This window comes from Rhagoletis pomonella, unplaced genomic scaffold (genome assembly GCF_013731165.1).
Source record: "Rhagoletis pomonella isolate Grant_MI unplaced genomic scaffold, Rhpom_1.0 Rhpom_scaffold_00003, whole genome shotgun sequence".
NCBI classification, from domain to species: domain Eukaryota; kingdom Metazoa; phylum Arthropoda; class Insecta; order Diptera; family Tephritidae; genus Rhagoletis; species Rhagoletis pomonella.
In genome coordinates, this window is record NW_023458557.1 from 32,588,394 (window position 1) to 32,603,702 (window position 15,309).

Here is a 15,309-nt window from a genome sequence, read left to right on the forward strand (position 1 = left end):
TCGTTGATTGTATTTAATATGCGTTTCTTTCATGCTTTGGGACTGCCAGCGAGACAAAACTTATTGTTTCTAAAATTAAAAACCGCGGGGAAATTTTTATTAATTAATGCAATTTTTGCCTACACCCTGCGACAAAAATTAGCACATCAAGATTTTTACCAGTTTTGACTACTTTTCTTTTGCTTCTTTTAAGGTTTATTATTTTTATATAAAAGTATAGCTCTTTATCTAACAATTAACATTTAACATTTTTATCTACTTTTCTTTTGCTGTTTTTAAGATGGCTGTCTTCCAAGAAGTGAAGTAGTTAGTTGTCATCTCAAACCACCGTACGGTGAACTTTTGTCAAGTTTCCCCTAACTTAGTTACCTTACAGCGGGATACATTAACTAACTAACGGCAGGATGTAAGTCGGATCCTTTATCTGTGTGCGTAGCTAACAAAAACATAGCACGGCGCATTAAGGCGGAACGTAATATTTGGGTAGTTAGTCCAAACATCAATTATTTTTATATAAAAGTATAGCTCTTTATCTAACAAATACCACATAAATCTAAATTTAAGACTTCGTACAAAAATTATAAAAAACCACAAACTTTTCATCCCAATTCCAAGCATTTTAATTTTAATTTCTAAAATAATTGTTGGTATGCAGTTTTATAGCTTATTAAATTCTAGTATAATAAAGTGCAACTTAGATGTTGCTAAAAAATCTCGTTGATTTTTGATATTTTTGTTTCTGACGGTATCACGCAGTTTCTTCCATGCAAAGTAATTTTTTATATGGAAAAGAGTGCATAACACCGTCAGCAAATAAATTATCAAAAATCAATGTGAATTTTTTGCTCTTTATTAAACTAAAATTTAATAAGCTATAAAACTGCATACCAAAAATTATTCTACATAGAAATTAAAATTCAAATGCTAGTCGATGACTGACCTGTGTATTATAAAATAAAATGTATGTAAAAGGCAATGAGTTAATATCGAAGTCATCAAGGTAGAAGAAAGAATTGCTTTACCAAACGCCAAATTTTTGATATATATATATATATATACTAGCTGTACCCTGCCACGCTTTGCTGTGGCATTTTTTTGTTAGATGGCTGTTAAGCGATTAACGAAACAAAGCATACGTTTCATATAAGTTTGATTTTGTAATAAGTACTTGTGTGCACACAATATTTATCGGTTTTCCATATCCGGTTTGCCGACACGGGAACACGCAACATCTGAGAAGCAATCCGCATCTAAATCTAAACCACATTTTTCCAAACGTTCACCTTGAGCATTATTGATAGCGAATGCCGAATGCAATCTTTAAATTGAAATAGTAAGGTAATATAATTTTTGATCGAACCGTTGCCAGAATTCATCTGATAAGGAATGTTTTCCTAGTTCCTCCTGGCGCATCCAAGAGGAAGGTCCCCCAACTCTGTAATTTATCATTTGCATCTTCTTATTTGGCGCTGTTAACCGCATAAGCGAATTTCGCCGAGTTCGACAAAGCAGGCCAGTTGTTTCTCTCTGTGCCAACTGACACTAATTGGAAATGCCATGTGCCTTTCCCACTTGGTCTCTCCATAGCATTGGGGCATCTCTCTCTGCTACCACCAGCGGATCGCGAGTTAGATCCTTTCAGAACTGGAACGTCGGTTCCTATTCTAACGACATGGCACTATGTAAAGCTCATACAACTCATCGTTCCATCGTCTACGGCACTTCCCGTTGCCAACGTGTAGAGGCCTGACGTGGGTGCCAAGGCGCGAATGCGCTGACTGTTTATTTTATGACAGGAGATACTACTCCGTCGTGTCCTCGTTTGCCACCATGTCCATTCGCTTTGCTTCCTTATCCAGCTTGGAAAAGGCAGAACAGACTTCAGGATTTTTGTTACCGATGATTTGGATGTCATCGGCATAAGCCAGTAATTGCACGCTCTTGTAGTAAATTGTTCCTGAGCGGTTCAGTTCCGCAGCTCTTATTATATTAACATTTGCAGCATGCTATCGTAAATGCTCTTCTGCTTTCGCTTTAATTTGGGAATCTTTGATCGGGAATAGGAGTTCATAATAGTAGTGATAATCGTAATCATAATAATATTATCTCATGTTATTCAAAATTTCTTTACTCGCACGTACGTAGTAGGCTATGGCGACCCCAAACGAAATTGTTTACGATTAAAAGTTAACTGATTTATGTTGCTAGGGAATGGTGCCAACAATTTTAAGTGTTCATTAAGTATTTTTAAATAGCTTTCATGGGATAGTTTTTTGTTTTCGTTACTCTTTTATCATTTTGTTATTTGTTTCAATAGTTTTTAACCGACTTCAAAACAAGGAGAAGGTTATCAATTCGTCGGAATATTTTTTTTTTATGTATGCTACCGCATAACTTTGGACCACGTCAACCGATTTCCAGGTGATCCCATACTAATTTGGTTTAGACCTGGTCATTGGTTCATGAAAAAATTAACGGAACTATTAAATTTTTATATAAGAATTGGAGCCGGTGTGTTTTTTGCTTAAAAATTACTTGTTTATTAATTTTTTATATCAAGTAATTTGTGTACCAGCTCATCGTTGATAATATGATCTTCTCGTTTGATAAGATGTTGTAAATTCCATATTTATTTAAACTGTTCGAATTTTGGATTAGTGGAAAGATTTAAAAAATGTGTATAGTAAAGCTTTCCCAAACATTTTTCGGTTGGAACCAGTTATGTAATATTTCTTTTAATTTCAATATTTTTAGTCTTTACTTTTAGATAGGTGATAATGCTATTAAAAATTTTTCCTAATCAAGATTTTTCAAATACCTTTCGTTACCACCCATATTGCACCTTAAACATATTTTCGATTGTCTTCTTAAAACTCTTTAGTTTGATACCCACATTGCAATATTTCATTTGTTTAACCAATTTAATTGAATTAAATTTTCAAACAGGTGGCAACCCTCCTAAAACATATTTTCTACTGTAGGTCCTTTAAAAACTCTTTAGTTTGCTACCCACGTTGCAATATTTCATTTGTTTAATCAATTTAACTGAGTTAAAATTTTCAAATAGGTGGCAACCCTCCTCAAAAGTATTTCCAAAGGACTTCTTTCTTAAACCTCTTTAATTTGATACCTATTCATTTAAATTGAGTTAAATTCTCAAACAGGTGGCAACCCTCCTCAAACATATTTTCGGCAGTAAGCCTTCTCAAAAATCTAGAGTTTGATACACAAATTACCGCATTTCATTTACTTTATCAAAATAACTAAGTCAGAATTTACAAAGATGTGGCAATTTTACTCAAAAATATTTCCAGCAGTTCTCTTTCTTAAACCTCTTAAATTTAATATCTATATTGTAATATATCATTTAGTTTATCAATTAAATTGCGCTAAATTTTTTAACAGTTGGCAACCCTTCTTTAAAATATTTACGACTGTAAGCCTTCTTAAAACTCTTTAGTTTGAAACCCACATAGCAATATTTCATTTACTTTATCAGTCTAACTGAGTTAAAATTTTTAAATAGGTGGCAACCCTCCTCAAAAATACTTCCAACTATAATCTTTCTTAAACCTCTTTAATTTGATACCCATATTGTAATATATCATTTATTTTATCGATGTACTTAGTTAAATTTTCAAACAGGTGGCAACCCTCGTCAAAAATATTTCCAGCAGTTATCTTTCTTAAACCTCTTTAATTTAATAGCCATATTGTAATAATTTATTTATTTTATCAATATAATTGGGTTTAAAATTTTTCAAATTTTTTGCGATATCATTGGTTCTGGTATTATACCGAACAATATAAAAAAAAATTATTTAAATCGGTTCAGCCGTTCTCGAGTTTTGACGACCGTGACATACGAACACAACATTTTCATTAATATAGATATAAGATATATATATATTTTTCTCTTTTATTTATTACAGTTTACATTATTGATTTAACGTTTTTTTCAGATATTCCTTTTCAAATACCAATGGATCAAATAGAAGTCTACTCAAAATCCACTACTAGTTCTAAAGAATATAAAAGGCAAAAAATCAACTCTAAAAATCAACTGCGTTTGCATTTAAATCAACAAACATTCATTAGTACTAGTCATAATAACAAATGTTCCACTGAAACCACCAGTGACTTTCCAGTCAGTACACCTTCGAATACGCATTCGAGAACCATTCTTCAAAAAAATACTATATCTGCCGATACTTTTGAGCAAAATTTAGCATTATTAATAGCACAAAAACCCCAGATGTCATTGGATGAAAAAATTAACGCTTGGAAATGCGATTTAGATCTTAGTGATGTAGAGGATGTAGGTAGTTTCGATGAACTTTTCAAAGAACATGAGGAGTTGAAGAAAAAAGTTGTACATGCTAAAAGAAATATAGAAGGGAAATTTTCAAAACATCTATATAATTTTAATGTATTTCGAAATGAAGTCCTACCTAATATCAATGCAGGATCTATTTTCAATGAAAAAACTCCAACTACTAGTGTTGCAAGCTTATCAGCCCAACGGCGGAGGCGCGCAGCTCTGGAGTATGAAACCAAAAAACCACAACAGTGTGATAATTTTAAAAGAAAGGGCAGCACAACGCCAACTTTTACATCTTCTTCTGAAAATGATTTGTTGGTCAATTCGGTTTCGAAGCAATTATTTAATTCAGCACCACATAAGCTTCTCAGCCAGAAGCTAGACAATGAAGAATCCGAAAATACTGATAAATTGGCTTCCTGTGAAAGAGCAGATGAAAAAAAATGTTGCCATTCGCCATCTGCGATAGTAAGACATCAGGGGCTTGCATCTAAATTATCGCGGACTTCAGCTGAAGAAAATTCCATCCTCAAGTTATGCCGTCTCAACAGATATATAGACAAAATCAACCAAAGGAAAGAAACGAATAAGGGAGGACTTATTCAGATGCGTTTTGATTTTGCTATACGAAATAAAAGCAAACACTTGCACGAAAAAAAACGTCAGCTATTTAAAACGCCCACAGTACCGCAAAAATATCTTCCAATCGCATCGCCCACGCTATTACCGTTACCAATGCCGGCCACCTTAACCGCCATACTCCCAGACAACATTGAGTTTAGTAGCAATAACGCAAATGAAATGCTATCTGAAAACAGTAAGATGGCAATGAAAATAACTTCAGTGCCTCCTCATAATGCTGATCGATCATGTCGTGAATTTTCCCCCAGTTCCAAAACTATTACTTCTGCAAATTGTCATCAACAACATGAGTTTTGCAATTATTTGGGATTGACTGGCATGTCCACCGCCAATGCAGTAGCCCATGCAGTGGCAGAGCTATCGAAGTGCAATTTAGCTAGACGCTCATTGCGTGTGCGTCGTTTGAAGCAACAAGTGAAACAGGAGAAAATTCCTAGTGTAACGAAAAGCTGTACCAAAGAAGTTGGGTCGGTGCCGGCATCACCACACGAAATGATGACAGTAGAAGAGGTTGACGAACCAAAGGAGATAATATCAAATCTTGTGGAAAGGTCAGTGGATTTAAGATGAGCCAGATTTGAAATTTAGGAGGGAATATTCCATTAAGTTATTTTACCAATTGGAAATGCTTTCTTAGTCTTAATAGTGAATAGTGAGACGACTGTTCTTTTCTTTACCCTTTTTGTTTTTAATTTTTAAATAAAACTTTGTTTGTTTAAGAAATCCGTTTTTTATTTCAGCGGAAAGAAGTCGCGACTTTTAACGGAGCACAGCTCTACTTTGGAGGAAGAAAGAATTAATAGCGTCATTGCAAGTGAAGCATGGGTTGAAAAGGAACCAGAAATTAAGATTGTTTGCAAAATTACTTCCATTGGCACCAAACCTGGTACTGCGCCCATTCGTCAAACATTGTTACGACATTTGAAGCCGAACGAGGTAAATTCAAATGATACTTCAACCTGTCCGCGGTCATCGATTAGTGATGTAGATGGTGATGAAATGAGCAGCAATCCAACACCAAATACATTAAAAAAAGGTAATTTGAATTTTCAACGTGAGCGCAGGTTTTCACCAACACGAAACAGTACATGTTCGTCGGTTAAAAATGCCAGAACTACTAAAAGTTTAGAAGATTCTGATTGCATTAAAATGCAGTTACATAATAAATTTAAAAAATACTTGGAAGCGTCACGTAAAATAAAACCGAGCATTTGCATTGTTCAAGCACTACATAATCCAGATCCCAGACAGTACTCACAACCTAAACCTAATTGCCGATCTAAAGAAGATGTTAAGGAAACTTTCGATGAGAAAATAATGTTGAATACTAAAGCAGTAAAACAATCAAAAACATCAAACAAACGAAGCCTTGCTGAACACCAGCAAAATTTGGAGGAAAGCGATAAGGTTGTTGAAATAAATGATAAAAAACGAATGCAGTTGAAGCGACGTGAGTTAACGTTGCTCTCAAGACAAAAGAAGAAAGAGCGCTTGCGAAAATTGTTAGCGTTAGCTACGCCTTGGCATAAAATTAAGAATCATCGTCAGCTTCGAAACCGTAAAATTTTACTGGTAAAAACTATAAGATCAACTCAGAACACAAGTAGGAAATCGAAGACTGACAAAGTCAACCCAGTGGAATTGGACAGTATAGTTTCATCGTCCAAAAGTGAAATTTCCAATACAAGAACTTCAAAATTTAGAAAGGAAAACCATCAGGAGCATAAAAACAAATACAAGCTAGCTCAAAAAGGAATCATCACATCTAGAAGCACACCGTCACCACTCGATACATCCACAAAACAGCAAAACCTTAGAACTTCAAATACGGGGTTTTCAGCGCCGGTGCGAAAAATTCAAACAACATCCGCAGAGCAACGAGGCAATCAAAGCAAAAACTCTAATTTTGAGGTTTCGGTGCTTTCCCCTTTAGTTTTGTCAGAAAACACGCGAACAATCACAAAAACAGGCACTCAAGGATCCAACCTAGAATGTGAAACTGTTGTTGTATCATCAACAACCAACAGTTATGATGAGGCAACATTACTCAAATTAAATAACAGGCCTAGTCACGTATCTCGCGAACTAAATTCAACTCAACTCGATGCCCCTTGTGTTATTACAACCAAAGATAGTAGTACCCAAAGTACCAGGCCAGTGGGTATACATTTTTTAAGTGCTCCAAACAAGCAAATTCAGAATCCTATAAAAGCTGTAAACGGCAATGTTGATTATATCTACTATGAAATGGATGTGTTAATTGTTATTCAAGAAAAATTGGTGAGCTTCTGGAAATATTTTAAGCTCCTTAATGTTTTAGCTGGATCACAGGATTGTAATAAATGTTCTTATCGCATAAACAGCGAAGATTCAAATCTAGCTACGCATCTTTCTACAAGTGGATCAGCACCCCAATGGTTGTCGTTAGGAGAGTGTCGGCGCCTTATTGTCGGTGAGTTTAATAAAAAGAACGTGATTATGATTAGTATGGTGGAAGAAATTTATTTTTCAGCATACACAGAATTTAGAATTATTCCTCAACTTTCAACTCAGTCAGCCGGACTAAAAAAATATTTGGCGCTTACACTTTTGCTAAGTGTTTGGCCAAGCTTTTCTTCCAATTTGTGGTGTGCGTGTGTTATAAAATAAATGAAGGGACAAATGGCTTTATGAGAAATAAACTCGGAGGTTTGCCATTGCCTGTCGAGGAGCAAGCGCTGCACTATGGTCCAAAAACAAAAAGTCACGCCTAAAATTATTTACATATAACCTTAGTTAGTTAGTTAATCTTCCGGGTGTACTAGAACAAGAGAAACCGCGACCTAAAAGATCTTTTGTGTCTCTTTAAAGGAGTCCCTAATCCAATGTGGCCAAGATTCCTTCGGCTTCCTTAATGAATCCTAAAATAAATCAATCTTTGTCTGGCCAAAGCCGGACAGTGACAGAGAATATGCTCCGAAGTTTCACAGCCTCGGCATTCCTACTCTGTGATCGCACCTATTCGGTGCAAGTGGGATCGCAATTGGTTGTGACCAGTCAGATACCCAGAGAGTAGCCTCATGTCATTTCTATTTGGGAGGACAATGTCGTTTCTGTTAAAAGGGTAGCCGAAGAAGAGCCTGGCCTGTCAAGGGCCCCCCACCGCTCCCCAGCACTTACTGCGTTCCGAGTGTACCCACTCAGTAATTATGGCTCTCGAAGAGGACCAACTGAGACCACAGAATGGTTCAGGTCCCGAAAAGGCAGTTACCGATCCTTCAATTCCGCAATGGCCTGCTACCCAGCACAGTGTAACCGTGTTTTTAGCTGCCAAAACTTGTAGCGTGTCAACGCAGTCTCCAACCAACTTTGATTTGATAGTCCTGTTTGAAAGGGCCCTGATGGCTGCTTGGCTATCTGAAGAGATAACTAAAAAAGCGCCCTTTAAACCGTTTTCAAGGTTTAATTTTGCGCAGTTTAAGATAGCGACTATTTCAGCCTGAAACAATGTGGGCAATTTGCCGATGGGAATTGCAAGTTTGGTGCTAGGTCCAAAGATGCATGCACCCGATCTGTCCGCCATCCTTGAACCGTCTTCGCGATCGGGGATTATCACTTGCAATTTTCTGCCAAAGCAGACCTACTTAGTCATGGAATAAGAGATTCCGCATATTTCCAGCCCTGGTATCTTCCCAAGAATACCTGCATGAAGCTTCTTTTCGAAGAAGCCGTCGTTAGATAGTCGAAGTTGCAGCTCCCTCGTGGCTGCTGTTTCCTGGATAAAAATATGGAGAGGAGTCCATTCCAGGAGCGACTCTAGAGCCGCAGTTGAACACGTTCTTATAGATCCAGTGACGGATAGACATGCCAAACTTTGCAATTTCTTAAGGCGAAGTATGGCAGTTTTTTGCATTGTCTTCTGCCACCACGCTATGGATGCATAGGACACATTCGGACGGACGATCATACGGTAGAGCCACTCAGTTAGCGTTGAGCTCAAGCCCCATTTCCTACCAGAAAGTCTTCTGCAGGCCCACATGGCCCGTGTGGCTTTAGCAACCGTTCTGTCAAGATGGGAGCTCCAATTAGCTTATTATTCTCTTATCTAACGATATTCCTAGATATTTGACCTCATCGGTGTATTCAAGCACTGTCCCTCCAAGAGTGACCGAAACAAGATTCGGTTTACACCTTGTAAACGGTACCAGAACTGCCTTCCGTGGATTTATGCTGAGGCCCTCATTGGCACACCAGTTTGAGAGTACGCGAAGAGCTGCGCATGTATCGTCAGAGACAGTACTACCGAATCTTCCCCTAACTGTAATTGCAAGGTCATCTGCGTATCCGACAACATCGCACAGTGGTTCGGATCGCAAATCTAGCTGGACGAAGCTATTTAAACAAATACTCGTTGATGGATCTTTACACCACTTCTTACCTAGGGGATTTTTGAGTCGCTGATTACGAATCTGAAGTCACTTATCAAAAATTCAAAATGGCGGATCCAATATGGCGGACGAAAATTAAAAAAAATCGGTAGATTTCTATGAAACTGGACTGGGTATCTGGGGGTTTTCTGGGTCGCTGATTACATATCCAAAGTCATTTACCAAAAATTCAAAATGGCGGATCCAATATGGCGAACGAAAATTTAAAAAAATCGGTAGATTTCTATGTAACTGGGTATCTGGGGATTTTCTGGGTTGCTGATTACGAATCTAAAGTCATTTACTTAATTTACTTTATTTACTTCGGAACGAGCATTTTCATCAGATATTTCTTTCAATTTACTAATCACATAATCACGGACACCTTGTTGTCTTTTAGAAGTTTCAGCAACACCAAATGTCAAACAACTCACTTCTTAAGATTTTATTTACCATGACTAAAATTTAAGATCACAGCAAGAAGCACAAATAAATTTCAGAAAAAATTTTATAACAGCGCTTAAAGATTTGCATGCCTGTTGTATAATTTTTTTAATTTCAGAAAGCAGAAAATTCGCGAGGTACTATTTTTTTAACTCTTACATAACCAAAGGTTTTATAACTCCAAGTATTTTTCTGATTTAACACATAACAATAAATTTGCTTATACCAATGTGGACATAAATTGCGTTATGACCCCTGAATCTATAGCGGAATAAGTGTAATTTTTTGTTTATAAAGTCAATTTGCAATTATGCAAATATTTGTGAGTGCAATTAGCAGTCTTTTAAGTTAAATTTCAGCTTTTAAAATAGAGTTCTGAAATAGGCGGCGTTGACTTACCTTTTCATATGTTAATACTTTAATAAATGCAATTTCTATTTGAATGTATTGTCAGGAATATATTCCAAGTAACACTAAGTATTTTAAAAACAAACAAAAAATGACTTTCGTCCAGCTAGATCTGCTATCCGAACCACTGTGCATCGTAACCACACCCATGTAATCTGATTAAGAGGTCATCCACAACAAGTGACCAAAGCAAGGGAGAAAGGACCCCTCCCTGTGGGCAGCCTCTCACGGCTTCAATCTTCACTTGAGTATTGCCCAAGGACGATGTAATTTCACGCTCACGAAGTATAGCGTCGATTCAACCAACAGTAGTAGGGTCTAAGCCTATTTGCCCTTGAGATAGATCCATAGGCAGTATTATCGAAAGCCCCCTCGATGTCCAAGAAGGTACACAGAGCGATCTCCTTTGCCTCGAAGGCACTTTTGATCCTACTAACCAAATACTGTAGGGCCGAATCCGTTGATTTCTCTTTAACATGCGCGAATTGTGTGTGATGTAAGGGAGTGAAAGTGTTAAGTCTCTCCCTAATATGGAGGTATAAGAGTCTCTCTAAAGTTTTGAGAGTGAAGGAAGTTAGGCTAATAGATCTGTATGATTTAGCTAAGTCAAGGGGCCTGTTGCCCGATTTCGGAATAAATAAAACGGACACCTTCCTCCAAGCATACGGTATGTATTCCCAGCAATAACTTGCCCTAAATATACAGATCAGGGGATCAATTATATCCTCAATACTTCTGGGAAGATCCCACCACCACCCGCTGCTTTGAAAGGTTCAAAAGACTCTACCGCCCACCGTACCTTGTCCCTGTCAAAGATGGAGCCAGATCTGCTTTGACTTCTCACTCTAGGGAACCTGTGTTCCGAGAAGGCAGGGGTCATCAGATCATGCTCCACCAAGGAACCTGGGAAATGCACTTGAAGTAGGTGATTTAAGAGTCTCCCTGTTATTATTTGTAAAGGTGCCATCTTGCCTCCTTAGGAGGCCTATCTCATTGGAAGACTCCTTTGATAAAATTTTATGCAGACGCGAGGCTTCAGGCAACGTTTCTATTGTCGCCTCCACATTTCTCACAATGTCACAATGTCGCGTCGCCAATGAATCCCTCTTCGAGCGCCAAATAATTTTGTTATAGTTAGTGAGACAGGCCTTACAGTCCTCCCACTGATGTTTCTTGTTAGCCCTGTTGAAAAGCTTCCTGACAGTTTTGCGCTTGGCATCCAGTTCCCCGTTCCACCAGGGAACCTTACATTTCATCAAGGTGGAACAAGTAACTGTACTGTGATGGAAGGATTCCAAAAGAACTATGTTAAGCAGATCCGCTGCGACCTCCATCTCGTAGATTGAGCCAATGGTGGTTAGCAACGAGTCTGCCCTAAGGTTTTGAAAAAGGCCCAGTCAGTTTTGCTGGGCTGGAAAGTCAAGCCTCAGAGCTCAGATCGCCCTGGGATCTCAAAGACTATGTGTTGATGATCCGAGAGCGAGGCTTCTTCCGAGACTTGCCAATTCCAAATATAATCGGAAATATATCTGCTGCAGAGAGTGAAATCTAGTACGCCAATTACAAATACAATCAGAAATTTATCTGCTGCAGAGAGTGAGATCTAGTACCTCCTCCCTGATGGCAGTAATAAATGTAGGTTTGCAACCTCTGTTCGCAAAATCTATGTTATTTTGTAAAAGATATTCTAAAAGGTACCCTTTCGTTGATATCGGAGCTGCCCCACACCGTGTGGTGGGCATTCGCATCGCAACCAATAATATACTGGCGATTTGTACGTCGACAGAATTTGACGAACTGCTGCACCTCCAATGGTGGTATAGTGGGAACGTCACCAGGAAAGTACGCGGATGCGGGGAAAATTTCCTGCACACCACTCACTGTCGACACCTCGACTATAGCCGCTGAAAGGTCCCTGGAAATAAAAGGAGTAATAGGTGTGTTATTGAGGTTGTCGTTAATCAAAATGGCGGCGCGGGGAGTAACCCCAATCCGGTCGTAGATTAACCTAACTGAACTACCCAGTCCTCTTACTTGGCTTCCGCTAAACCAAGGTTCTTGCAGCAGATCTATTGCGAATTTGCGTTCTTTGGCTAACCTATCAATTGTGGCCGATGCCCCCTTGGCATGATGTAGGTTAGCCTGTAGGTGCTCATTGCTTCCGCTGAAGCGACGCTTTAACGATACACTCCTTTTTGTCTCGTCGGGACCCCTTTTCCTTGGCATCACCGGTCCGTGTTGGTCGCACGGTAGTGGCGTTTTTTACTGGCTTGGAAGCCACGTCTTATTGTCGCCCAATGTCGGCATTCAACGTGGGCTGTCGAGTCACACTTGAGGCCATGGATCCAGTCCCTTTTGACGCAACAGGTAGCAAAATTGCTTGCCTGTTGCTTGGCAGTGATTTGGATCCTTGTCCCGAAGGTGTCTTACCAGCACAGGTGTCCGTCTGCGGAATTGATTCGGGAGCTTTGACCCCGGCTGCTCCCTCTGCGGTAATGGCCGTGTGCCAGCTGTCATCATGCGGGTTCAGCTGGGCAACAGCTTCTCTAGCCTCCTTCGCAGGCTCTGTGACCTCCACCTCTTTCGGTTGCTGCTCTTTAGCTCACAACAGCAATTTAACATGCCCATATCTTTAGGCGATCCTACCTTTAGCCGCAGTAAGCTTTACCGTCGAATCGTGATCAATTACGATGACCAAGTGCAGAAACTTCTCCTGCACCTGTCTTCGTGAAACCTCCCAGCACGCCGTTGAGAGATCGTTCTGGACTGCAATGGTGGCCAGAACCTTTTCGTTTGCTGCTGTGAGCGAAGTAGCCCCGAATGACATGTGTCCGAGGGAAACTATCCTGAACGAGAGAAATATCAAGACCACTTTTGGCCTTGATATGCTCGGCGTGATAAGAAGCCACTCAGCTCGAGGGACGCATCTCTCGAACTCCGGCTTTAAATCAGTGCCCGATCACTCAATCACGACATCTATTATGGATTCTTGGAGCTGCGCCAGTTCCTCAGATCCAAGTGGTTTGTAGACGTGGTCAACGGGAATAAAGCCCAGTTCGACACTACTCGCCACCTTACTGTAGGCAGCTTTCATTGGCCCCATATGAGCCTGTCGAGGCTTTGTGGACAGCGTCAAGAGGGGATTGATCCTCGGAGCGCATCCGTTTCAGCTTCCCATCAGAAGTTGAGATATTCTTGGCTATTTGTAGAGCCTCCTCCCTAGACTTGCCACGGTCTAGAGCTCGCTTAAAAACTCTCCATTCTCGAGAGTTGAAGAGTACGAAGCCAGAAGTAGGGTTTAGAGTTACTCCTTGCACCAATGTGCCGACTTCGGTTAGCCCTGAGGCAGCAGAGCATACACTGACGTCGTCGAGGATAACAGTGCTCTTAGTCTCTGAGTCCGAAGAAACTTCGGTGACCAGACTTCCAGCAGCTGAGTTCGACAAAGGTCCGGCTACTAATTCCGGAGCTCCTGTTAGACAGGCGGAGTTAGGAAGTTCAGTGGCTTCCGAAGACACCTCTGAGCCTCCATTTGCGTGCCCAATGGCTCCGCCGGAGGTAGCGATAGGCGGCCCACTGGCCACTGACCTAGCCGGACTGACCTCAGCCGTGCAGGCTTGGTCCGGAAGTGATGGTATTGGAGCTCCATCTGGCTCATTATTTGGATTTTTATTTTTTTGTTTTAGCATGTGGTTCCCACGAGTAACCGGGAAATGGCAAGAGTACACCGCAGTAATCCCGATCCCACGGCAAGTCTGGTTGAAACTGGAGGACGACCGGTATCCAGAGTCCACATACTAGGAACCAGGCACCCCCCTGGCCATGCATCCTTCGGCATATGCTGTTCCACCTTGGAGTTGGGGTAATTTATGGGAAAGAGAGACAGCTCAGAAGGCGATCCGAGCAATGGTGGAGACCAGTCAGACCCATCACCCTGACTGTCCTCTAATATCAGCCTCTCCTCCCCGAGAGTTTTCTTTTCTCCGCCCGACTACCACTAGCCAGCACTATAGCCAGAGACATGACCGTAGCTATAGCCTGTTTCCAGCCGCCCCCGCTTGGAGAGTGTAGCCGCACTTCCGGCAGTGCATGCGGACGGAAGACATGCCAAAAGGAGTGACGACCGTCCATACACCTGTCGGCTGACGGCTTTACATATAGCCCCTTATTATGAGTTGCATTCGATCTTTGACTGTAGTCGAAAGTGCTGATCGAACGAATTTTCATTTGGTATTATGACGCTCATTCGATGAAGAATAGCGCTATTGTGAATTTCGCTCGTTTAGGTTGTTCACAACAGTATATTTTCCCCGCGGAGAAACTTTGTTTACAAATCGAGCAAACTAAATAGTGTTCTTATACATATGCACGTATGTATATTTGTGCAAATTAAAATGAAATAAAAAAGAAAGCGAGTTTATAAAAACGTGGTAAAAATTAGTGCAACGGAGTTCTGGGTACAACAATTTGTCAGAGGATGAGAGCTTAGAAAACTGGCCAGGAGCAGAAAACGTTTGAGAGAGTCTTTCGAATATATTTTGACATACAATATATTTAAGAAATTTTGTGATCCAAATCTATTTAAAATATATTAAAACTGTAAACAGCTCTTATGATTTTGTTCTCAGAGATCGTGCCAACAGAGTATTGGGATTTTCTTTCATAAGTAAAACCAGCCTTTGGAGCTTGTGTTTAGTATGCACGACGTTAGAACTGCATAAAATTAATAAAAATTGTTTAAAGTTAGTGTCTAGCCGCCAAAAAGTAAGAATACAAATGCAAAATAATAGATTTTTCACAATTTTCTAACACTTCGATACACCAACGAAAGCAAAATTCTGTTCGACAGAAAATTCGATACTCAACGAAAATTTCGACACGCTTTGCATAGCTCATAATACGAATTTCATTTTCGATCTTCGACAGCCAGCGTATATAAAAATCGATATTTTGGAGGCATCGAATGAATTAAAAATATATATAAGAGAATGCAACAATCGGAACTTCGATAAGTGTTTAAGTATTAACTCACGGTGAGATGTATTTATTCACACCTCCCAGTTATACCAATAAATTCATAAAAATTAA

General features: G+C 39.7%; 1 protein-coding gene across 1 annotated transcript in view; it reads left to right on the forward strand.

Moving 5' to 3' along the window:
- The first annotated feature begins 285 nt into the window (after positions 1-285).
- Positions 286-15,309, forward strand: part of LOC118735149 — a 208,567-nt gene continuing 193,543 nt past the window's right edge. Inside the window, exons 1-3 of the mRNA XM_036464783.1 lie at positions 286-483; positions 3,963-5,514; positions 5,704-7,415. Coding sequence (XP_036320676.1) covers positions 3,983-5,514; positions 5,704-7,415 — 3,244 coding nt within the window. The 5' untranslated portion in view covers positions 286-483; positions 3,963-3,982. The remainder of the gene's footprint in view (positions 484-3,962; positions 5,515-5,703; positions 7,416-15,309) is intronic.